Source organism: Gobio gobio (assembly GCF_949357685.1).
Source record: "Gobio gobio genome assembly, chromosome: 21".
Classification (NCBI taxonomy): domain Eukaryota; kingdom Metazoa; phylum Chordata; class Actinopteri; order Cypriniformes; family Gobionidae; genus Gobio; species Gobio gobio.
Genome location: NC_137117.1, coordinates 22174532 through 22199886, shown reverse-complemented (window position 1 = coordinate 22199886; position 25355 = coordinate 22174532). Strand labels below are relative to the sequence as shown.

Here is a 25355-nt window from a genome sequence, read left to right as displayed (position 1 = left end):
TGCATATAATTTATGTAATAGACAATCATCTAATTCTTATCTAATACTATTTTTAGGATCTGCAGTCACTCACCAAGAGAAGTCCAATAGTCAAGGCCAAACGTACTACAAAAGCTGGAGAGCGTGGGCCAAACTCTAGAAAGAAAACCAAGAAAGAAGAAGTAGGAAAAACTGAGGCAATAATGAAGCAGCTGAAACAAGTATGTAGCATTGGCTTTTTTAATCTTTGCTTCCTGTTTTAAGAGTAATGCATGGCTATGAACAATTTGTATTAATATTATGATATTAAATTATTGCTCACTTATGGTTAACCTACAGGGGCTTTCTCTTCTTCCTTTGATGGAGCCCTCCATTACTGCTAGTCTGGATTTGTTTGCTCCTTTTGGCAGCAGCCCAGCCAATGCCAAGACCCAGTTGAAAGGCTCATTTGGAAACGCTATGCTGGACAATATTCCAGACTACTATTCCCAGCTTCTTACAAAGGTACACTATAGTTTGGCATTTTCAGTTTAACCATGTATCCTACAGAAAACTTTCTCGAGACTTTTTTGGATGTGTGTATTCCTCATTCTAGAAATTCCAAAAACTGTTTTATTAAGTTACGATGCAGCCAGAGTGCAACAGCTGCAACACTTTTGTTCTTTTTCACTTATTTCACCTAATACACTTAAATCTGCTGCGTTTACCTTTAGAACAACCTCAGCAATCCTCCAACACCACCATCATCACTTCCCCCAACTCCTCCACCTTCGGTGCAGCACAAACTTCTAAATGGAGTGACACCTGTAGAGGAACTAGCAGAAGGTCAAAAAGAGGCCGAGGCGTCAGAAGATACCATGGGTAAGACATTGCATTGTTTTAGATTCATTAGTGAGCCCGGTATGACTTAACAGTTTTTTGCACAGTCTGCTAACATTTAAATCTTTCCTTGCACTTAGGTTCTGTTCCAGAGGAGGTAAAGAGTGTAGACATACTAGCAGCTCTCCCCACTCCACCTCACAACCAAAACGAAGATATACGGTAAATTGCCAAAATGTATAATACAGTACAACTAATCTTAAGCTTGTGCATATGTCAGCACACTAATGGATTCTCTCAACTCAGGATGGAGAGCGATGATGACAGTGATGCTCCAGATAGCATTGTGCCTGCATCCTCACCTGAAAGCCAACTAGGTGATGAGACAACACGCTTCCCCCATCTATTGGATCCCAAAGAGGAGGAGGAGGAGAGGGCCATCTCTCCTGTTATCCCCATTATTCCTCGTTCTGCCATTCCCAGTATGTGGCACTGTTTGGAAATTATTTTATTTGTTACCTTGAATCTTTCATAATTGATTAACTTTTCACGATTGACTGATCTTGCCTATACACAGGTTTCACTGAGACAAAACCATTCGAGTCAGTGGATGGAAAAGTTGTAGCTTCATCCAGCCAGTGGGACAAAACGAAAAACAATGAAGTGTCTGTAACCTTCATGCTTTCATCAGCTGCTGCAAAGGTATTTGTCTCTAAATGTCTTAACCCAACCTTAACCTCTAAGACACTGGGTAGTTTTGTGTGACAATGTTTAAGCACTGTTTTCTTTTCTTCTCAAAAGAATCTCAGAACAGTGATGTTGGCGGTTGCCCAACTGCTGCACATACGAATGCCAAGTTCTTACGAGGTGGCTATTCCCCAGAATCCTGGTACAGCAGGTGTTCGAACCGGTGACGTACCCGACTCTTCCAACCCAGGTAATGCACTCAAGCTGTCTTTCAACGTTATTCTCAAAGTATAAGCTAAGTGTTTAGCTCCTTGTTGGTTTCTCTAAAGCTGTTTGAATGAATTTTTTTTTCAGGTATGAAGACCGACCCTTCTGCAAGCCATGATGCAGAGTGGCTTAGGCAGTTTGATGTTTCCCTCCCAGGGTGTACCCTGAGGAAACAGGTCGATATTCTAGCTCTTATCAAACAGGTGAATTTCCTGAGAATTTAAATGTGGTCTTTCTTTTGAGAGGCACATTACATTTCTAATTTCTTCTGACATGTTCACTCTTTTGCAGGAATGCCAAGAGCAAGAAGATAGACCAGCTCAGCACTGTTACATGACAAATGTTTCAGATCTGGATGTGCGCCACTTGCCTGTTATTCCTGTTGAGGTGTCTCCACCTCCATCACCTTCCCCACCTCCACCACCATCATCTGCTGTAGCTGAGCCAGAAAACATCACTCAACTTGAGCCCAAACCTGAAACAGATGCACCTATTCAGACTACATCATCCCCTTCCGTAAGCCCGAGTGATCCTGTCAAAACCGACCCCATAGTTAAACAGGAGGTTCACAGCTCCCCTGTTACCGTGGAGTCTGAATCTCAGGAGCCAGTGGTCCTCCCCCTCGCTGCTCCATCAGAAGAACAACCTTCTGCTCCAGCCGGTTCTCCTCCTCTAGATTCCCCCACAATAGAGATATCCCTCAAACCCATCAAACACCGTAGCAGGACTCTTTCAGATGAGGAAGAACGACCCAAGGTCAAGAAATGGAAGGGTCTGCGCTGGAAGCGTCTCCAGATAGTCATCACTATTCGCAAGGGTGGGTCTAAGAAAGAAAACAGCCGTGAAGTTTCAGAGCTCATGGAGCGCCTCCGCATTACGCTAAAACCAGACAAGCTGCCCCGAGACAAGCGCAAGTGCTGTTTCTGCCACGAGGAAGGAGATGGTGCCACAGATGGTCCTGCACGTCTGCTTAACATCGATGTCGATCTGTGGGTGCATCTTAACTGTGCACTGTGGTCCACTGAGGTGTATGAGACCCAGGGTGGTGCACTTATTAATGTGGAGGTTGCTCTTCGGCGTGGACTGCGCACCCGCTGTGCCTACTGTCAGAAGACGGGTGCTACTAACAGCTGTAACCGTTTGCGCTGCCCAAATGTTTATCATTTTGCCTGTGCCATTCGGGCACGTTGCATGTTTTTCAAAGACAAAACTATGCTCTGCACCCAGCACAAGCTTAAAGGGCCCAGTGAAGAGGAGCTCTGCAGTTTTGCTGTTTTTCGACGCGTCTACATCGAGCGAGATGAGGTGAAGCAGATTGCAAGCATCCTGCAACGTGGCGACCGCATTCACATGTTCCGTGTTGGCGGGCTCATCTTCCATGCTGTGGGCCAGCTTTTGCCCTCTCAGATGGTTGTGTTTCACTCGCCCACTGCTATCTTTCCAGTGGGCTACGAGGCCACACGAATTTACTGGAGCACCCGCGTGCCAAACCGAAGATGTCGCTACCGTTGTCGTATCAGTGAGCAGGATGGCAGGCCTCTTTTTGAAGTGCGCGTCCTAGAGCACGGGTTTGAAGACCTGCACTTCCGAGATGCCACACCAGATGGTATGTTAATCTAAGTTTGCTTTCTGAAATTACTTTAAGTGTAATCCTAATGCAATGATTCATTTTGCCGCATCATTCTAATGTCATGCCACTGCTCTTCAGGCATCTGGTGTAAGATTGTGCAGCAGGTTGCCAAGCTGCGTGATGAAGCAGCCATGCTGAAACTCTTCACTGAGCATGTCAAGGGAGAAGAGATGTATGGACTTACTGTCCATGCAGTGATGCGAATCACTGAATCGGTGAGAAATTAAGTATGGTTGGGTACTGAGAACAATTTTTAACTGAACAAAGTTCCGAATAAATACCAGAAGTCCTCAGAGTTTCTTTTGGGTATCAGCGACACCTCAACATGTGTTTAAAGATAAACATTTTGTCAGTAATATAAAAAAATAAACAAACGATGCTAAAAATGTGGTACGGTCAATAATTTGATTACATTTATGCTGCCTCTTAAAGTAATTTTTGACATTTACTTTTGAAATTATCTGATAATTTTCTACATTTACATTTTATCTAGCGTTGAAAATATCTAATTTATCAATTGCATTTCTTTTTTCCAAATATTTATTCCTTAAGTCATAAATTGGACTGGAATCATTGAGGAACTGGAACCAGGATGTTAAATTCCTGCGATTCCCATCCCTATTAAAAGCATTTTTCTTAAATATCTTGATTTACAATTATTAACCATATAATACAATTTTCACTGCTCGCTTATGTCCTGCAGCTTCCTGGTGTGGAAAACTGTCAGAATTATACGTTCCGATATGGCCGGCATCCTCTCATGGAGCTTCCCCTCATGATAAATCCTACAGGCTGTGCACGATCAGAACCCAAAATTCTCACCCACTGCAAACGGTAATGGCCAAAAGAAATGGAAGGCTTTAGCTTTCTCATGTGTCAATTAATTTAAGACTCTTTTAAGTATGGAAAGTGATTGTAAGGATCTAATGTAATTTTATCCTGCTTCTCAGGCCTCATACTCTGAACAGCACGAGTATGTCCAAAGCCTATCAGAGCACATTTACAGGGGAAATTAACACCCCGTACAGCAAGCAGTTTGTTCATTCCAAATCTTCTCAATACCGTCGACTGAAGACAGAGTGGAAAAACAACGTGTACCTGGCCCGTTCTCGCATTCAAGGACTGGGTCTCTACGCTGCTAAAGACCTTGAAAAACACACCATGGTCATTGAGTACATCGGCACCATCATTCGCAACGAGGTTGCGAATCGCAGAGAGAAGATTTACGAGGAGCAGGTTTGTAGATGTCGAGCTTCCGCTAGGGCTGTACGATTAATCGAAAAATAACCGAAACGACATTCAGAACCTCTAACCGATGTATTTTTCCAATGTCGGTTTTCACGTGACTCCGCCCCGTCAGTCACATCAAGTGCAGTTTGAAGGCACACAGAGAGATGCAGGAGCAGTTATCTGTGTTTATAGATGCCCAGAATCACTATAGTAACTGCATGTTTTACACCGTTTATACAGGTCAGTTAATTGCTGTTCTTATAGCCTACGCGCTGACACACACACACACACACACACACACACACACACACACACACACAGACGGAGCGCGCAACCCCCGAAGCCGCTTTCACTTTCGTGCTCATAATGTTTGTCAAGTAAATGCGTTTAAAGGCTTGCCAGTTTCAACATTTAAAGCGATTGTGAACTATTCAAAAACAACAATACAGAAAACTTCTCCGTTCAGTGCTCAGCTTCTTTCAGTGACACAGAGCCGAGCCGTGTCGCGTCTCTGAAAACGCGCACGCCCTGAAGGCAGATCTTTCACCTGCGTCCTCGCAAAGCTTTGTCATTTGTATGTGGTTAAGCCCTGCCAGTTTGAACATTAAAGCGAGTTTCGACCATCAGATGTGTATTATGTTGAACTAATGCCTGATATATTTTGACAAACGAACACTCAGACAGAAGCTGTGACTAAAGTAAAGTCACTAAAGTAGCTTAGAAACTCAACCGTTATAGGCATACATTTTAATACCTTTGAAGTAAGTACTACAACCACAGCTTCATAATGAATAGAGACAGTAAGAGTAATTCACACACACAATCACTCTCTCATTAATGCATTCAAATAAATGTAATGTAGGCCTACAGTGTTAATTTATCTGTATCTGATGTACAACAAACAGAAATCTGCTCCATAGACAATAACTTCTGAAAGTGAACCGTTTCCTTCAAGTATTTTAAAATCACAATGCACTTTTTCATTAGAGAAAAAAATTCCTCCTTTAATAGTAGAAAATATTTACAGTACAAACCTTATCAGTGAACTTACTCAACCTTATGAGGGCAAAAAAAAGAAAAGAAAAAAAAGAAAATAATCGTTCATTAATCGTAATCGAGGTCAAATGTTCAATTAATCGAGGTTTTTATTTTTGGTCAAATCGTTACAGCCCTAGCTTCCACCATATATTTTCTCTAGTTTTCATTTTTTTTTAACCTCTTTGGTTTCTTCAATCAGAACCGTGGGATCTACATGTTTCGGATCAATAACGAGCATGTGATTGATGCCACCTTAACTGGCGGTCCTGCCCGGTAAGATCGAAAGTCCTGTGCTGTTCTTGCAATACAAATGTTTGGTCTGGGCCTTAGTTTTGGATTTCTTTGTCTCCCTAGTTATGTCAATCATTCTTGTGCGCCCAACTGTGTCGCGGAAGTTGTGACATTTGACAAAGAGGACAAGATCATCATCATTTCTAGTCGCAGGATCCCAAAGGGTGAAGAGGTAGGTTAGAGTAATCCTTTTCATTCGGCAGTGTTCTCGGTGCTGTTCCCCAGTATAATGCTTTGTGTCGTCCTCTCTTAATCTGTTTTAGCTGACGTATGACTATCAGTTTGACTTCGAGGACGATCAGCACAAGATCCCTTGCCATTGTGGAGCCTGGAATTGCAGAAAGTGGATGAACTGACAGGGACAGAGAAAGAGTCCGACCCGTCTTTGCTCCCTGGTGCCAGAACACTCCTGCGCCAAAGCCTGTTATATTCTTACTATCCAGTTAATAAGCTGCTCTGAATCAAGGAAGAAAAGTTCACTCTCAGTCACCGAAAAGACAAGACTTTGTTATTCACAACAAGAGCCAAAGCTTTGAAGAGTAAACTTTTGATGCCACAACCTTTTACAGATGAGCTCGAAGATGTTGGACCTGCTTGAATCTTTCGTGTTGTTTAAAAGAATTCACCTCTGCCAAAAGCACTTCCACTGTTTCCTCCTACAATAAGCTGACTCTGGCTAAAATCGATCCCTTCGACATTACCAAAACAAAGCTGAAGCTATAGCATATCAATACACTTACACTAGAACTCAGTGACGATGTTTGATTAAAGCCATGTACGTACTCAAAAACGAACTAGTACAATTTCGCTTGGACCTATCCCTTCCGCTACCACCCTTTCCATCACCCCCAGACGAACGCTCTCCCATCAAATCATCAATGAAAATCGTGGACATTGGCAAGACAATCCTGGAGTGGCTCTGCTTAGAACTGTGATGAGATATAACGTTGAAATACTATTGACCTGTGGCTCGAAAGGCACCAGATGTTTTATTATATTGAGTTAAAAGGTGGGTTTATTTCACCCAGTCTACCTCATTGAGTTTGTGGGACGTCACTGCTTTGTATTAAACTGTTAAGTGCTACTGTGGAAAGGGGAAGGCAGGAATGTGTCCATGGCAATTGCCTTCTCGGGTAAGCAGGGAAACTTAAGCAGCAGGTTTGCTCCTATCTATATTTTGCTTTCCGATGATTACAATAGTGAGCCAGTGCAACTCTTTTTGACTTTGATTATACAAATGAGATACAGTATATGACGATGCATTACTTGGAGCAATCAAAACTCAAACGGGTGTCTCGTAGGCCACCTTTTTCCGATTGTAGATATCATGTAGCTGCGTCGGCACGTACAGATCATGTTTTTAGTGTAGAAACGCTCATCCGGATCCTCTCGCATTCTTGACTATGGAGCAAATAATGAGAAAGGGCCACAGTGCAGATCCACGTTGATGCAATTTGAAAGATTTATAGGGCAAATAAAACTAGTGATGCAAGACTGCCACTGCATTTGACATGTTTTCCCATCTTGAATCCTTACATCCTGCGTTCATTAGATCTCCATTCGGATCTCATCACTCCAACCAGGACCCTTAGGTGTAAGCCTCTTCCCTTCTGTGATAGTGGACTGTTGTAAACTTACTGTAGTGAGTCTTTCTCTGCCTGCTGACGGCCGGTTGTATCTAATCTATGTATCGTGGTTTGATAGTGGTAGCACAGTCTACAGGCTTGAAGCAGTGATGGAGGAAGACTTAAAAAGGGCATTTCTATTTTCTTTTATATTAAAGTAATTTAAAACGGTAAAAAAAACAAAACAGTTGGATTTCAAAGAAGGGAGTTGAACAAAGTCTCCACATAGCCCATGCTACTTTGTTCCTTTCTCCCCTGACTTATGACCTCACGTTAAGAATAAATGCAAAATGTATAAACTGTACATAATAGGGGTCTAAACTCTTTATCCAGCCCCTTTTTAATCAAATTCAAAATTGTAGAGAAATAAAATTCATGAAAAAAAATCAACCACTGGATATCATTTTATCAGAAAACTAAATGTGTATATATCTATAAATATATGTAAAATGGCAAACTAAGTAATATCTTTATGTATATGAACCAGAGTGTTTTTGCATTTAACTTTTTTTTTCTTTTATATATGCGTTTTTTTTTCTTTCCTACACGACCATATACATATTAAAGGTGTGATGTTTCTCTTATCCTCACCAATGAAATTTGGAAGCGGTTGCGGTGAATGAGACAAACATTTAAGATGGGATTCATGCAAAGTTTCTTCTTCATGGAAATGTTTTGTTCTTTAAAGAAACAGCAGTAAAATGGTGCATAGCATTTGTGTATTTATGTAATATTGTTCACGTATATTTCTTTTATTTATGCTACTGCTTGTGAATTACTGAACCCTGTCCTTGAATCAGTGACAGTTTAATTAGTATATACAGTAAATGGAAAATCTTGAAGCTCCCAAGTTGATACTGTTTTTGATTTGTGTCCTATTGTTTTCCCCCCACCCCTTCCTGTAGAAGTGAATGTTTTATATGACTTTATGAAAAGGCTGCATAGTCGTAGAATGGTATGACTTCATTAATCGAAAAATATCTCCATTTTTAATCACATGTGAATTGCACTCAGCATTATTTTATTTATACATCCTCCGAACTAGCATTGGTTCTTTTAAGGGTAGTCTGTTATTAAAGACGCTCACTGGATTTTAGCCTGAGTAACTCTTGCCCCTCCTTTGTTCTTTTGAAATCTCTTTAATTTAAGCTCTCTACACGTGTTGTAATTAAATAAATAAATAGATCCTGATTTTGGTTTTCAACCTGATCTACTTTTTAAAAAAATATGCTGCAACTGTACAGCAGAGCTACTTTTAGGGAAGATGAATAAAATGGTCATTTTTATTGTATGTGGCATGTTTTGTATGGATATAATTTTGAATTGTACATATTTTTTGACGTCAGAGGTTGCATCTCTTTATATACAGCTGTCCCCTTCCCTCCCAGCCCTCCATTTATTTCTGTCTCTGCTTTATTTCTTGTAAAGAAAAATAAAATGCATTTTAAATATGTTTTACCAAGTTGTCAAATCTGAAGCTTTATAAACTTTGCGCAGCATCTTGTTTAGGCTGTTATATATAAGCATAAGTTTTTAAACAAACGCAGCCTGAAGAAAGATAAATAAGCAGGTTGATCAATCTGAAGCTTTATAAACTTTGCGCAGCATCTTGTTTAGGCTGTTATATATTCCAAATTAAGTTATTGGAAAGAGTCAATGAAGCAGAAATAAGAAAAAGGATTTATTACTGTATACCGTTTATGTACATTATATTAATTAACTAACCCACAGTTGGATTTGTTTTTAACATGTTTAAAATACACATGGAACATTAGGATCAAGAACTCTTATGCGTCTGACTGAAAGCATTGTCTACCAAGTCTGAACTCTTATTATCAAGACTAAAATGGACAAACATTTTGTCTACCAAGTCAGGAAATTTAGACTCAACTGCCTCTACAAAGTGGCAGTAACTAACGTAGCCTTTCCTCAAGTCTTAAGCACAAGTTAAAGTACGTTTTACAAACAACTGCAAAATCCAAGTTGTGAGAAAAAAAAAGCAAGCACAATATAAATAGTGGAACAATTAGCCTTTACATTTCTACGGACAGAATTCCCAGTGTATAACGTAGAGCACCATGGTCTAACAAAATTCAGTCATTATTATTTTAGGCATTCTCGACGTCACCCAGCTCGACTGAATCGTGCTACCGTCATCAAAACATATTCCAGCTACGCAGAGCAGACTCATAGAATATGACCTTGAAAGTACAAAATGCATAGGTCAATCAGAAATGGACTGTAATAGAGCCGGCAATAGATTCCAAATGTTACACATAATACCTTGTTCTCATCCAGCCCTGCCTTAATGCCAAAGCTAATCTAGTCATTTTTTCGCGTTTCCCATAGATTCCAGTTAACCATTCAGAACATCTGTATGTTTTTGACTGATCAAGACATCGGTGCAAGTTAATAAAGAACTGAGTGAAGTTGGCTTTCAAGGGATGTGCTAGTGATGCAAGTTCGCCATGTCCAACCCCAAATGTTCAGTAGTACTTTTAAATGAAACTGAATGACAACTCTTCAATGCAAGGCAAAGCAGAGCAATATCAATGTTATAATGCAGGCAAATAGAGAGATGCATTATTTTACATGTGTGTTTTGTGAAGTGGTACTAACTACTAAATCCCCAAAAGGACACTGACTGCAAACAAATAACAACAGTGCAGTTTAACATGCCAACATCCCAGAGTAATAGGAATACAACATACCAAACGATCCCATTAAAATATCAGTTGAATTTTTAAAAGCATACAGGTGGTAATGACTTTCCTTAGGACAGAAATTGCTCAATTGCTGTCGGACAACAGGACTGAACATGAGCAATCATCCTACAATGCATTCAGCAATCAACACTGATTTAAAGAATCCAAAAACAGTTCAATAAAACAAATACACGCACACACACAGGCATTCAAAACCCTGCTGGAGTGAGTTTTTAAACAAACGCAGCCTGAAGAAAGATAAATAAGCAGGTTGATTTTTACTGGAGTAAATGATCGGCACTTCTTCATTTCTTCCACAGGAACAAAGAACCGCAATGCCACTTTGTCACACAGTCATGGTGTGTCCGCTTTGCTACACTTAGCTTTGTACATTAATTGCTAGTCATAACAGGAGGAGACAGTGTTATCCACGTTTTTTTTTCCTTCACATTCTCACAACAGCAGTAGAGCACTATATTTAATCGTAGATTGACGCTGGAATATGACATATGGTGTAGTAGCGAATGAGGATGAACAAATCAAATCGAAAAACATTCTTTCAAAAAGCGGTGAAATAAAAACAATGAGAAAAATCAAAATGCCTGTCACAGTTCAATTGTCATTCCTGCCAAAAAACATCGAAATAATTCAACAACAATAGGTCCATGGAGGGAGGTTGTGCTGATATCAGCGGTTGGAGGCTCATCCATGACTGGGAACATTGATGTTGGAGAAATGGAAAAGGGCTTGGATGGACTCACACTCAGTAGTTTCGTCTAATATGGTGAGGTAGGCCTCGTCATAACTTTAGAAGGTTCAAAAAAAAAAAAAGGGCTACAACTGGCAGGCTGCTTTTGGCGTAAGTCTTTATTCGCTTGCGTGTCTCTGCGGGGATCTGCAGCATCCCACGTGTTTTAGATCTTAACGTCTTCTTGGACGCTAAGTTGTGAGAGAGTCTTCTTAATCCGCAGAGCCGTAAGCCGAGCAGCTCCGTTGGCATACCAACACTCCCGCATGATCTTCCCCATCACTCTCAGCGCCTGTGGAGAGAAAACCCAAATAGAATTTTGTTTTCCAGCCTCTCTCACAAGAATGCATGTGAATAACAGCTGAATTTAATTAAAAAGGCTGTATTTTTATGTGGAACGGTCTCAAGATGGCACGTGTGAAGCATACTGCACTCAAAAAACGGCTTTTCAAATTGGCAAACATGTTTGTGGTGAATGCTGCGCCATTATTTGAGTGTTTTCTTCCCATCATCATTTTCACATGTACCCACACTGCAAGTCAAGTATTGACAGCAAACTGTGGTTGGTCGGTTACCACAAATGTCAATCAGATGACCTTTATCTAAGTGGGATTGTCTAGGGCAGAATAAGCTGCAAAGATGACCAGTAGGAGTTTTATACCTCGTAGCTCTGCCACCAGTTGGGCACATTTGGCCGTAGTCTCTGGTCACAAACCACCTTCCTCATCTCTTCTATGGAGGGATCAGAGGGGACCAGGTCATAGTAGGGAAGCTGGTAATCTTCATGGATGCCTGAGAAAATTCAAGGAGGTATTCAAGATAGGTTATGGTTTATTGTTGAATGGCTCAATGCATCTATATCATTTATCTTTACTGTTTGTGTGTAACAAAATATATCAGAATTCCCAGAATTTTAACTGCAATATGATACTTTTTAACTCTAAATAAAAAATATAGTGCCTTACACACCTGAATCCCAAGTGCATTGGATAAAATACAAATTTAATAAAATCGATCCAATATCCAATATAAATTCCACTATATACCAATAAAAAACAATTTCTATACCAATATAAATCCCACACAAATTTCAGTCAATCGACCTTCCAAATATTTAATCTCTAAATGAGATAACATATCAATAAGCAAGGTGTTAAGTCAGAAGGAATTTATGTTTTTGCTCTCTTATGCTCACCAAGGATGCATTTATTTGTGAAAAAGATACTGTGGGTGGATGTTTAGTAAGGCTCTTTGCAAGCTCCTTTTTCCTCACCTCCAGCGTTACACCGCCGCGCAATCTCCCAGTATACCAGTCCCAAAGCGTAGATATCGGCACACTTGAATGAATCAAAATGCTTCATGTTGATCGTTTCATCTAGTACCTCTGGGGCCATATATCTAAAAAGGCAAAATAAATTCACATTAAGTAATGCTATCTTCTTAGTTACCTTCATAATTAAATCTACTGTCGGTAGATCTACCTTTTAGTGCCAACCCTCTGATTAGGAGCGATGTCTATAGTATCAGTGATGGACTCGTGCCGTACAGCGAGCCCCAGATCTGCTATGGCACAAGTACCATTCTTTTTAACCAGGATGTTTTTAGATTTCAGGTCACGATGTGCAATGCCTGGTTTCCCTGTGGGAGGAGACCATCATGGTTCAGTTTGGTTTTGTGAGTACAGGATTTGAGAGATATTACAGTTCATTTAGGCTGATGCATCAAATGTATTAATTCATAGGTATTTACCCTGTGTTCCCAGGATTTCCATGTGCAGATGTGCCAGGCCGCTGGCTGCTGAAAGGGATAACTTAATCATCCCCTCAATTGTGACGGAGTAGTGGTTGAGATAGTCAAATAAAGAGCCGTGTTCATGGTAGTCTGACACCAGCCACAGCTGCGTCCATGTGCCATTGTCTAAGAAACAGAGACAAAAATTTATTGTTTAATTTCATAATATACTACAATACAATACAATACCATATTATATATCTTCATGACATATCTTACCTTTATTATCAGCAGCAATGAAGCCTAAGATGTTCTCATGACGGAGCATGATGGTCTGGTAAATCTCAGCCTCGCGGAACCAGGAGCGCTCCTCTCTGGATGAGAAGATCTTCACAGCAACATCCCCTCCTCTCCATCTCCCCCTCCACACTTCCCCAAAGCGACCTTTACCGATGATCTCCTGCAATACAATTGTCCTGGCCACTGTCCTCTGAACAAACAAGGGCAGACCTGCAACGAGAAAACACATTAGCACACGAGCAAAATACTTGTCAGATATGCTGGAGAACGATAAGGGTGCAACTTACCAGATCCTGAACCAGAGGTGGACAGATCAAAGATGAGATCCTGCAAGGTCTTGTCTTTGGCCAAGTACAGATGATCACAGGACGGATCCTCAACGTCCAGTCGCTGGCGGTGGTTATAGTTCCGTTGGTGGTACTGGAAAACGAGCACTCCAACGATAAGTAGCAAGCAAAAGAGGAAGACCGGGCCTGCTATCACTGCCACCAGCTCTACTGGACCCCAACTGTCCCCTTTACCTTCAGTAATCCCTGAAAGAGACAAGGAAAATGCACATAACAGGTTGGACCTATGGTATCAGTATAGTTTTGTTTAAAGTTACAGATGCAGACATGGCAATCTTCAATAGCCACTGTGGCAAAAACGGAATTACAAAAGAGTTACATATATACAATAAAAATAAAAACCAAGCAAACAGAAAAAATTTAATTAACATGATAATTCTAAAACCTTTTCTGGTCAAATCTTACTAAACAAGTCCTTAAGTGAGCTTACTTGACATACAAATGTTTTCTACTTTCAGTTGGACCTATAGGGATGAACTGATTTTAAAATTCTGTCCGATACTGAAAATAATGATTTTCATGTTAATGCCAATAAGAGATAAATGGCCATAATGGCTGCAAGAGAATGTAGACATCACACAATTACAATACAATATGAATTCATTTTGAGATTTACTAACATTACACTTGTGTTATTATATTAGAGTTTTAGAGATTAACAGAAGAAAGTTTTAGATGAAGTTAATGTAGCTGTAAAACAGCTAACTGAAATAGTACCAATATATTATATATCATTTTTAATGCCCTTGAAGGTAGCCTGTTATGCTCGCCAATGCTGCATTTTTTAAGATAAAAAAATACAGCAAATGGTAATATTGTGAAATAATAAGAAAATATTTTTTTTCTATTTGAATATATTTTCAAATGTAATTTATTCCTGTGACGCCAGTCACAGACTCCAGTTTTCAGTGTGACATGATCCTTCAGAAATCAGTATGATATACTAATTTGCATCTGCGTCTTATCAATGCTTTTGTAGAAACCATGATAATTTTTTGTTAGTATTCTCTGATGAATAGAAATGTTAAATAAATATATTATATATATATATATATATATATATATATATATATATATATATATATAGTAATATTATTATAACTTTTTGTCAATTTAATGCGTTCTTGCTGAATATACATAATTTTTTTTAATGACCCCAGATTATTGAATGGTAATATATTTAGCCTGCGCTCCTACCGTTGGGAATCTGGAGGTTGATGCTGTTGCAGAAGTCTGTATAGCAGCAGTGTGTGTTGAGCAGGCCTTTGGCACTCAGGCAGTAGATGGGCTGTCCAGGTGGAACCAGGCTGACACTGGGGATGCAGATCCGTACTTGCTGCTCCTCCTGACCGTTGATGTAAGACGTAGAGGCCATGCAGGCCCCATCAGTCTCACACACATAACCTGTGTTCTCACAAGCCGTGCAATTACACTTAAGAGCTAGAGAGGAAGAGAGAGATTAAAAATTAAAATATGACTAAATAACTGTAATATGTGTTCATTGTAATGTCAGATCATAAATGAGGATGTATTCGATTCCTTCTTTCAGTGGATGCTTTAAGTGAAATGTGCTAGCTCACAATATCCTCCAGAGGGCAAGCAAGACCAATTTAAGGGAAGGGAAACACTGAGTAAGGCAAGTCAGGCAGAAGCACTGCATGCACAGTTCAGTTCGCAACCAAACTGAATAACATGAAACTCAATCCGCCACTGCAGATGAACCCAAACAGACTGTGTACAGCAGAAGCTGGCATGGAATGGCCTGATTCGGACCCCCCACTGCAGCACCTTTATATCAGCAGAACATCTTCTCAGATTCCATTGCTTTATTGCACAGTCATAGAACTTAGTTTGCAACAAATAATGAGCAAGATGTAAGTTTATAGCAGTGATTCCCAATAAGTCTTAAAATGGTTTATTTGTTCAAATATTATTTATTTATATTGACAAATCAAAATGCTAAACAACAACAACAAAAAAACACTGAAAATAAAGATGTACAATCATGTGCACTTTTTTTATATACACTCCGTTCACTAAAATTTGTTAAATAAATCAAAACTGTTTATCATCGTTCAACAAGGCTGTTTGTTAGACTTTCGTATTGACACTTTTGTGCCAATGCTGGAAAAATCAAAATATCCTCCATATCATGTTACTAACTAGAGATCACTAGGTTTGTCTGGCTATCACCAGACCAAGCTCAATCTTTTAAGATTGAACATTGGTCTGGGGAGTCTGCTCTGTATTTTCTACTGCACAAGAGGCGTGATCAACGGGCATAGTTCAAAGTGACCCTGTACGCAATGGGATAGTCCATCAACCAATCAGACCAATGATCCATCGCTTCTCTATCCGTCATTGTGTTAAACCCGCCAATAGCGCGCCAGGTGGATAAGCCGGTTTGTGATTGGTCCCTGCAAATTTGTAACAGAAGCAGGATAAATGAATGTACAGGTTTCCAGCCTGAGCTGCAGGGCGAAATCAAATTGCCGGCAGATCAGGTTGGGTTTACCCGGTCTACCACTAGATATGTTTATATCCAAAAATGTTCATCAATCGGAATGAATCCAATTTGATTCCAGATTCTTACACAGCACTGGGCATGTGCGCAAGGTATTTTTTTATTGTGTGCATGTAAACGTTACGTAAAAGCTAGCTACTGTGGAACAGATTATTTGCTTGAATCTGTCATCTTATCCCTTATAAAAAGTACTGAGGTACTATGGTACAGTGATACTGACAGTACAGTGATATGGTAAGACCTTGAGAGTACCATGTAAATACAAGATTTAAAGATAATAATATATAAAATATTAATGTACAAAATTTAATAAAGGTCGTGGTTCACACTTTACAGGTTATGTTCGATTAAACAAACTCTGGTCTGATTGCTCTGTTAGTGCAGTTCATTTGAATAAGTGTGAACGCTGGCATTTGAACCCTTGTGACGTCCTGTTTTTGGTTTGTTTTACGTCTTTGGTCTGTGTTGCGTTCATATTTCTTTCGAACCGCACCAGAGTTTGTTTGAGACAACTGAAAAGATGGGTCTCGGTCCGCTTGTTTGGTGCGCACCAGGGTTCGGATGGCAGCATTCATACTTATCCAGGGTGTGTGCACACTTGTAGTTCAGTTCTTCAGACCAAAAAAACCCCCAAAAAACACACACACAAAAACAAAGTCCTGGTCCGCTTAGCATTCATTTTTATCATCGAACCTAAAAAAAAACGCGCGAAAATCGTCCCGGTGTGAACAGGCCTTAAAGATGCCGAACCTAAAGGTATAGGGATACGTTCACAACTTGATTGGTCTGCTTTTATGACATTGCCTATTTTGAGACGGAACTTACCGAACATCCAAAACAATGCTGTGTGCTGTTATAAATGCGCTCGTTGTATGTGCGTAGCCTGCATATGACCAGCTGAGAACTCGTGAAAAGCTTATAAAATGCGTAAAGGACTCAAAACAGCGGCAGGAACCCCTCCATCACACACACAAACTAAGATCTGCTGTGAGGAGATGATGCGGTTCTTTAATTGAACCAAACATGCCAAGGGTGAACACACCCAGAAATAGGAAATCAACACGGACCAAAGACATCCAAACTAACCAAAAACTGGAAGTGATGACACCAGATGAAACCCTAAAAAGGACAGAATGCTGAGGCATACCAGATTTTTCTTGTCATAGGAGCTACGTCGCCCCTTACAATTCGGTACAGGCATCAGAAATGCCATCATCTTGCAGCAGATCTTTATTTTGTGTGGAACAGAGGAAGTCCTGCTGCGGTTTTGACTCCTTTAAAGTTCTTCCAAGTTCTAGCCAAAACGGCATCATACGTAGGCACATATAGCGAGCGCATTTAGCCCAGAACACAGCATTGTTTCGGATGTTTGGTAAGTTCCGTCGCAAAATAAGTTTTTTTTGTAGGTTCGGCCTTAAAAATGACCAGAACTAAATGTATTAATTTCTTTTTTAGTTCGGTTCACCCAAAGACTACCATGTTACCATAAAGGTACCTTTTTGTTTTCATATTACCTACAACATGATCTTAAAAGCCTGCGGGTATAAAGATACTTTTAATCTTCATTCAAACGGTAACCGTGATGGAAGACCATCTTGCCTTTTGAAACCATTTTAGATCCGTCATCACTATTGTGTATTTTTGGGTCTCTTCATGAAGTCAGACAAACTCAGACAGGATACGAGGACTGCTGGTACACAGACTGCCGAGGGTGACCGAGGTCATGACACGAGGGGTGGCATTCACACTTCACCGGCGCCCTTGATTTTATCCGAGCTGCATACAATGGCAGGCCACTTAAGACAAATTGCAGTGGTTTTAAAATAACAGGACTTCAGATGCTTGACGGCTGATCACAACAGGGCCCACCAAGGGACAAACAGCACTTTACAGCCCAGGCTTTTTGGCGTCCCTGTCGAGAATGCTCTATTCAAAGCCTCTCATTTCAATGCTTTTCTTTTGCCTTTCCCACATGTTCAGGCCTCTGTTTTTTACCTTGTACTCCCTACTGTCACTCATCTCACTCCAGAAACACTTAATCAATCTGACTCACTAGTACACTTCCTCCCACAGTTTTTTACACACAGGTTTTATTGCACAACTCATGACATGCATGTGGCTGAACCACACCCTTCTGAACAAGTGTCAACTTCACTTGTGAGTGTGTATGTCAAGTGTCAGAGCAAGAGAGGGAGTGCGAGAGCGTTTTTGTGTACTCTTTATAAATCTTATAAAGGCTGTGATCTAACAAGACACCGAAGCACACTGCCAGTAACCGTTAGTGGAGCGGATCCAAGTCAACTGAAGTTCACATGCACAAGGAATTTCCTGCAGATTACACGGAGGTAACCAGGCCCTGATAACAAGAGAAAAACAACCCGGTGCCATAATAACCCTCTAATGGAGCACACACGATATCATTAAATCATGGTGCAGCAAATAGAATGACCGTAATTGCCTCATAGTGACTTGATAAAGGGTTCTGAGAAAACACAGTGTAGTTATCACAAACAGGATAACCATTCACACAGCTGAAGTGTCATTTAAATTTTATGTTAAACAACTTTCCAGGTTATGCTCAATCAACAGCACTATCCAGTTATATCCAATTTTACAATTTCGTGGCCAGGGCAACATAACGCCTTATACCCTAAACACAAGTTTTAACAGAAGACTTAATGTATGTGCTTTTAAATAATTAAAAGCTTCTCATTTCTGCATTGAAATGCTCTTAAAAACAGCCACATTCACTTCAATTGTAAGAGCCTCAATGTAATGTAGAATTTTGCTTCTTTAAAAAAAAAATTGTTTGTGGTAATCAACTTTATGCCATGAATCTAATATGCAGAGACTACTATAAGTAACCATTTGTAGGCTGATTTAACCCCTCCAAAATGGTTTAGACTGTTGAGGTATTGAAACGGTTCTGTTTGAGCATCCCAAACAAATCTCACTCAACTAATGCTGTGCCATCTGGTTTTTTCAATCCAATGGAAGATGCTTTTTTTCTCTTCATGCTGTAAAGGGTCATAATACATATCAACATGAAAATAATTGTGTCGTGTACTTCTCATGTACCGTAAGAATATTCTCAGAACAATTTAATGCTTGGTTGTAGTTAAATATACAATTTAATTGTACCTTGTAATTTTGAATCAAAATGTCATAACTCTGTCTACAGTCAAATGACAGAATTCTGTCTGATGACATACGCAAGACTTTTCCAATTGTTTAGTCAGCTTAAGCCCAGCCACTCAAAAATCATCTGAAAAATCCAATCAAAAAACGATGTATTTAGCCCAGCCCCCGTCCTACATTTTTTTATTTTGTAGTTACAATACAAAAGAACAGACCTGTCGCTATTTCCTCTTTCAATAACAAATTTAACCGTAATCATTTTTTCTTAGTAGCATACCATGAAAACAACCCAATTTATCACTTTTTTTAATTTTAAAATCTGACAGCTATGGAAGCCTGTTTCCACCTTAGAATAAAAAATAAGACACATTGTGAGATATAAAGTCATAATCATGAGAAATAACCCTTTTTTAACTGTATTTCTTGTTATTGCAACATCAAATCTCACAATTGTGACTAACTTACTACACTAAACCCTCTACAACATCCTTACCACACACTAAATCACTTGCACTACAGAAACCCGACACTTTCCACTCAAATTCCTGCAATACGTACTGCAAAACTTCAAAAAGACCAATCAAAGTTTATGCAAAGCCAGTCGAGAGAACGGTGCGAGTGGCTCCAAACCTGCAGCGAGGGAGCGTGAGCGGTTCAAGCCAAGCGAGGTCTTGTATGTGCATAATTGGTGGCCTTACACTGGCTCTTTGTGTGGAGATTAAGGGGACATGAGGAGGGATTGGGCGGGCTGTGTCTGGACAAAGGATGGGAGTGGGCTGTGCGGTGGAGGATGGGGCAGTTACTGTTAGAGTGGCTGGGGGATAGGGGACTCCCCCGACATGCTTTTAAGAGCTGCCGTTGAAACAGATACACACCAGGACAGAACACAGAGAGGTAACAGAGGGCGACTTACAGAACCCCCAGCTGCGATGGGATTTCGGCTGAGGGACTAGCTACGACAGACCTTAAAACCCTAGTCTAGACTTGGCTTAACCCAACAGAAAAGGGGGAATTCAGTAAAGGACAACATCAAAACCTCACTGCCAGTGTGAAGTTCCTATCATTCCATTCTTGTTTAGACAGGAAATGAAAAGCATTGCGGGAAGATGTGAATGAAATCGTTGCCATTAACAGTGTGCTTGGTTGATCAGAGCTGGGCTCATGGAAAGTCTTTAGTCAACGGTGAAGCCACAAGCAACTTCACATTACCAGTACTGTACTGTGACTAAACCCTTCACTATGGAACAAACATTTCACAACCTCTCCTTCAAGAGTACCAACTTTCCATGTTGGGGTCAAAGCAAGGATTAAGAGCTCACGGGGTTTGTGGTTTAAACACTCAGACACAAATATTGCCCCCCACGACACAAGCAGTCCTCTCATATCTATTACAAATGGATGGCCAGAGCGGTGCTTGTCTCTTGTTGGGGGCATTATCTCTTGCTTCACCTCCTCTGTATAATGAAAGCCCATCATCCTCCTCTTCTAGCAGGATGCCAGGGGCTACTGAGAGAGTGCAGTTACCCAAGATGCATAGAGCTGAAATGAGATCCATTGAGCACCCAGACAGGGAGCTGATTAAGACATGCCGACGCCACCAGACAGAGCACGCACACACACTCGCGCAGACAGGCACTCTAGTCTAAAACACACAGCGAACTACACTCACAAAATCAATGCAGTGAAAGGAAGGGGAGCTTCTTTCGAACCCTCATGGTCAAATTACTCATCTGGTCCAGAGGAACGAATCCATCTTTCCCCCTGAAAACATTCAGGATTTTTTCTCTTTCAAAGGGCAGCAGCCTCAAACCATTTAATGCGACAAAATAATACAGTTCTTCTGACAAATATAATAAGGGGTGCGTTAGTTTTAAATAGATACACTAGATTAAGATTTTTCAATGTAATGAAACTGCAATATATTACCAGTAAAATTTAAAATAACTTTTCCATTTGAAAACATTTTAAAATTTAATTTATTCCTGTGATGGCAAAGCTGATTTGTTATCAGCCAACTCGTCTTCAGTGTCACATGATCCTTCAGAAATCATTCTAATTTGCTGATTTGCTGCTCATAAAAACATGTCTTATTATCATCATTGTTGAAAATGATTGTGCTGCTTAATATGTTTGTGGAAATATGTTAATATGTTTGTATAAATGTTTGCCATTTCTGACACTTCTGATCAATTTAATGCGTCTTTGATTAATAAGTAATAATTATTTTTTTCAAAACTTTTGGACGGTATAGCGCAGTTTGGAAAGCCTACAGTTTATACGCCATTCAATTACAGTTCATCGTTGGTCTATTCTTTACACAAAACTATTGTAAGGCTTAAACAAAAACATTAAATATAGTGCACAAGTCACCTTTTTTTTTGAGAACTTGACAGACATGTTCAGAAACTGTTGAGCTATGTAATGCTTCAAAAATGTCTACTATTCTGTCTGATGGAAAAAATTATGCTATACAGGTTTGGAATGACATGAGGGTGAGTAAACAATTACAAAACGGTCCCTTTAAGGGTATAATACACAATTACCCTTATTTTTAAAGAAAATTAAAGATAAAAGATAACATTTTTAGTACTAAGGGGAAAAAAGTACTATCAATCAAATGCACCATTTCTAAACAAGCACTATGTAGGTCACACAAAGGTCTGTCTCTCTATGTAATCTGCACTGCCCGCCGGCCATTCGGGTCATTAGCAAGGTCATTAATAAAGCGGAGACCAGCATCAGTCGGCTGTGACCATGGACTCAACCCCAACAGCCGGCCTCCCCAGACACACACTCGCACGCACAGTCGCACACACACTCCCCATGAACCCACATATCTTTCTTTGCTACTCTTTCCATACTCTGATCTTATATACAAGCACACACATGCAAAATATGGCTTAATGTGCTCCCTTTCATTTCCATAACAGCACCTGGAGGCCTCCTGTGATACAGGCTTCAAACGTCTGCTTCTTCCTGCCTGCACAACACAAGTTCAGTCTCTATAATATTTTTACGCATTAACAAACACTTTTATTATAGAGGATTAACTCACTTTTTCCACTTTGGCACTGCTGTTATGAGGAGTGGAACACATTAATGGTCATTTCTTGTAAGCAAGTGAGTCAGTCATAAAATGTAAGTTTGAATGGGTTAAATTGCCATTCCTGGAGTGTTTTTCACCAACCGTAAATGTGAAGGAGCAGGGAGCACGTTTAATACTTAAGTTTGGTCTGTGTGTGAAGGGAAAAGAAAAATGTGGGAGAGAATGAAAGATGATGAAAGCGACGCACCCTGCCTCATGGCTGTCTGCCTAGCTCGCAGTGCCCATATCACATTGCTGTTGTTTTCTCACACAAGCCTGCGAGAAGCCTCACACGGACATCTAGAAGCTCGAAGACTCACGACAAGCCTGTTTATCAAAAACAAACAAAAAAACAGCATGCTTACTGAGAAACTATGCAGTCATACTACAAGTCCAGAGCCTGGAGACACCAAATCGCCTTAGATTCCCTGGTTTAGCAGCACTTTGTTGGAATAATTACCATAACATGGCTGGAGTCGCCAATCGGTTTCATTTCCACTAGTCTGTGTCCAACTACCGGCAGCTGTGCAAACCCGTCACTGGCAGCCCGAAGGCGCCTCTACAATCCGCTCACTGTAGAGTCTGACATTGAGGCGACCCTGTCAGACGTACTACAGGTGGGATTTGTCCGTTTAGCATTTCCTATCAAGTTCTATTAGAGCATTTGGCAGCATTTTCTGCAACACAACCATTTGCGAACAGTGGGAGCGATGCTTCTTGGAAAAAAGATGAGTCACCAATTAGAGATCACAGATTGCTTAACTTTTTCAAATCGTAGATGAAAATGGTCCCTGCTGTGATACATTTCATTACACAGTCTTCCTTGATATGTCTGGAGCACAGAAAGCCACAGCAAGAAAAAAAATACACTGCATTAATATTTTAGTTATGATCACCATACAAAAAAGGTGGCTAAGTATTCATACTATTTTGTTGGCTTCTCAATATCATATGAAGTACATCACACAGTCTCGCACAGTTTTGTCCTTCCAGAAAATCTCACCAGTGTTTCCGAGCACACTGTTATCGTGCTGTGCCATGCAACCACAGACATGTTTATTTGTGCTGTGGATGTAACCACCATCAGTTTGGCCATACAAAAGAAAGGCAGACTCCCTTGACAGGCCACTGAATAGGGCTCATTGCCCACATTTCCATTACAAAGGACCAGACTCCAAATCTGACTTCAGTCTGAACTTGCTGAATGACTAGCTTTCCATCGTACTCTACGAAAGAAACATACTTGCCAGGGATTATAAAACACAACTTCAGTTTTTTAGAACCATTAATATTTGTGAATACATTTAGAAATTGGCAATATTTTAGGCCTTATATGGCTTGGCAATAGTGATGGGGTCAATGAGGTCGATTGTTTCACCAGTTGAAATACACAATGCTGATTAATGTTAAGAACCACCAGACTGTTTTGTAAACAGGTTATACCACATGCAGCAAACAATGTAGGCTACTGACAACAATATTTATGATATAATCTAACACATAACTACAAACAAGGCCAGTCATTTTTAAATGAATCACTGGTGTCGAGATACATGTCACAACTAGAAGCCTTATGGAAATTCAGATTAATTTATGTGAATCGGTTCATTAGAACATTTCTCTGAACTGAAAAGTTCTCGGTTCAACGAGTCAGAGTTTTGAAACTCGAGAACTAATCGGACTGATTCGTGAATCGTTTCAACAGCTAGAAAAGGAAAAAAGATCCGAATCAAAAGCACGATTCATTTACAAATAGAAGAAGATCGTTCGTCACATCGTACGACCCACCAAGGAAGTTTGGCGTTGCAAGTGTATGAAATGTAAGTTAGCCACATCTGACGTCAGTTCTTTGAAGTCCTGTGAAATGCTGGAGTTTTGGCCACACACACCTCACCGAAATTCGCATTTGTGCTATAATATTTTATAGTTGCTTAACGCAAGGTTAGCTTAAATACATGCATGTAAAGGACAACAGGCCTGGATCTAAACAGAGAAAATTGTGTGCGCGCGTGTCTGTGTGTGTATATATATATATATGTATATATATATATATGTATATATATGTATATATATGTATATATATATATATATATATATATATATATATATATATATATATATATATATATATATATATATATATATATATATATATTACCTCTATTCGAATGTATTTGAATATAGTAACAAGGGACAACAAACATACTAGCGTGGCCATTTCTTACACGACTCTCTAAAATGATAAATACAATTACACGTCACGCGCATTAGAAAATAGTTATACATGAATAAGAAATGGTTTAGGCTACAGATGACTGGTTTACAAACCCCAGACACAGCGCCATGATGAGCGCCAGGCTGCCCCGTCCAGCACAGCACAGCCTGGCCACACTCTCTCTCCACACACCAGCAGCCTATCAAATAAATAAATACACGCAGAGAGGTGACACACACACAAACACCCGACTCACCATCGCCGACCGCTATTAATCCACACAGGGAGAGCAGCGCTACAGCAGTTCTTCGTGGAAGCATGACTGCAAGATTCCCATCTCTTAGCATTAATGCATTCGTTTTGCGTGATATTGACAAGCGAGCGTTTTGCGTGATATTGACAAGCGAGCTAGACTTCCAACACAACCACAAACCAACCAACCATACACCGCCTGCCAGGCTCGGCTAGACAATAGTGGGTTAAAGGGGTGTGCCTAGTTTTAAAGGGGAGGGCTCCACGCCTGGGCTCCTTTGTTGTGGTGAAATGTCTCTTTACAAGGACTCATTTGTGAATTGGCCTGATAGCCATGTAGTATGTAGTTAAGGTCTCTCATGAGGATTGTTATTGATTTATCCCATGTCGTATTTTATTTTATTTTATTATTAAAGACATTAGCTTGTGGCTTTAACATGGATGAAATTGAGGGAAACATTGGTTATTTAATATCTGTATAAAACGGGTTACAAAACAGGAAAATGGTTAAGCCTAAGCATCAAGGAATTATTTTTAACTAATCTGTTCAGATGTAGGCCTATTCACCTGTTAATTTTCTCACGAAAGGTGTTTTTCCTGCTGTTTAACTCAAAATATGGGTCAGCAATCCCGGACACAAAAATTATATTTTCTTATATATTCTTCTACATTTTTTATTTAATTAAAATAATTCTTAAAACATGAGATAAAACATGGCTACAATTGTGATAAAACATGGCTACA

The 25355-nt window shown here is 40.0% G+C and overlaps 2 protein-coding genes across 9 annotated transcripts in view; one reads left to right on the top strand and one right to left on the bottom strand.

Moving 5' to 3' along the window:
- kmt2d (lysine (K)-specific methyltransferase 2D) overlaps nt 1-9023 on the top strand; it is a 37106-nt gene extending 28083 nt beyond the window's left edge. For 5 of the 6 annotated variants that reach the window (XM_079802694.1, XM_079802693.1, XM_079802692.1 and 2 more), the window contains exons 40-54: nt 57-200; nt 319-483; nt 693-840; nt 939-1020; nt 1105-1280; nt 1376-1500; nt 1600-1735; nt 1840-1955; nt 2044-3358; nt 3461-3597; nt 4086-4216; nt 4333-4618; nt 5850-5923; nt 6005-6113; nt 6205-9023. In XM_079802694.1, coding sequence (XP_079658820.1) covers nt 57-200; nt 319-483; nt 693-840; nt 939-1020; nt 1105-1280; nt 1376-1500; nt 1600-1735; nt 1840-1955; nt 2044-3358; nt 3461-3597; nt 4086-4216; nt 4333-4618; nt 5850-5923; nt 6005-6113; nt 6205-6297 — 3237 coding nt within the window. In that variant the 3' untranslated portion in view covers nt 6298-9023. The remainder of the gene's footprint in view (nt 1-56; nt 201-318; nt 484-692; nt 841-938; nt 1021-1104; nt 1281-1375; nt 1501-1599; nt 1736-1839; nt 1956-2043; nt 3359-3460; nt 3598-4085; nt 4217-4332; nt 4619-5849; nt 5924-6004; nt 6114-6204) is intronic. The other variant, XM_079802695.1, reaches the window with a different exon arrangement.
- A 211-nt stretch (nt 9024-9234) lies between these two features.
- acvr1ba (activin A receptor type 1Ba) lies at nt 9235-24840 on the bottom strand. 3 transcript variants are annotated; one of them, XM_079802696.1, is made up of 9 exons: nt 24616-24840; nt 14595-14837; nt 13338-13583; nt 13030-13260; nt 12769-12936; nt 12501-12657; nt 12293-12417; nt 11681-11811; nt 9235-11311 (listed from the first exon to the last, which is right to left on the bottom strand). In XM_079802696.1, exons 1-9 carry the CDS (start codon nt 24704-24706, stop codon nt 11186-11188), a joined length of 1518 nt encoding a protein of 505 aa, XP_079658822.1. In that variant the 5' UTR covers nt 24707-24840; the 3' UTR covers nt 9235-11185. The 3 variants fall into 3 exon arrangements, with proteins under 3 accessions (XP_079658822.1, XP_079658823.1, XP_079658824.1); XM_079802697.1 differs by lacking the exon at nt 24616-24840 and adding an exon at nt 22353-22471; XM_079802698.1 differs by lacking the exon at nt 24616-24840 and adding an exon at nt 19690-19760.
- Between the last annotated feature and the right edge of the window lie 515 nt (nt 24841-25355).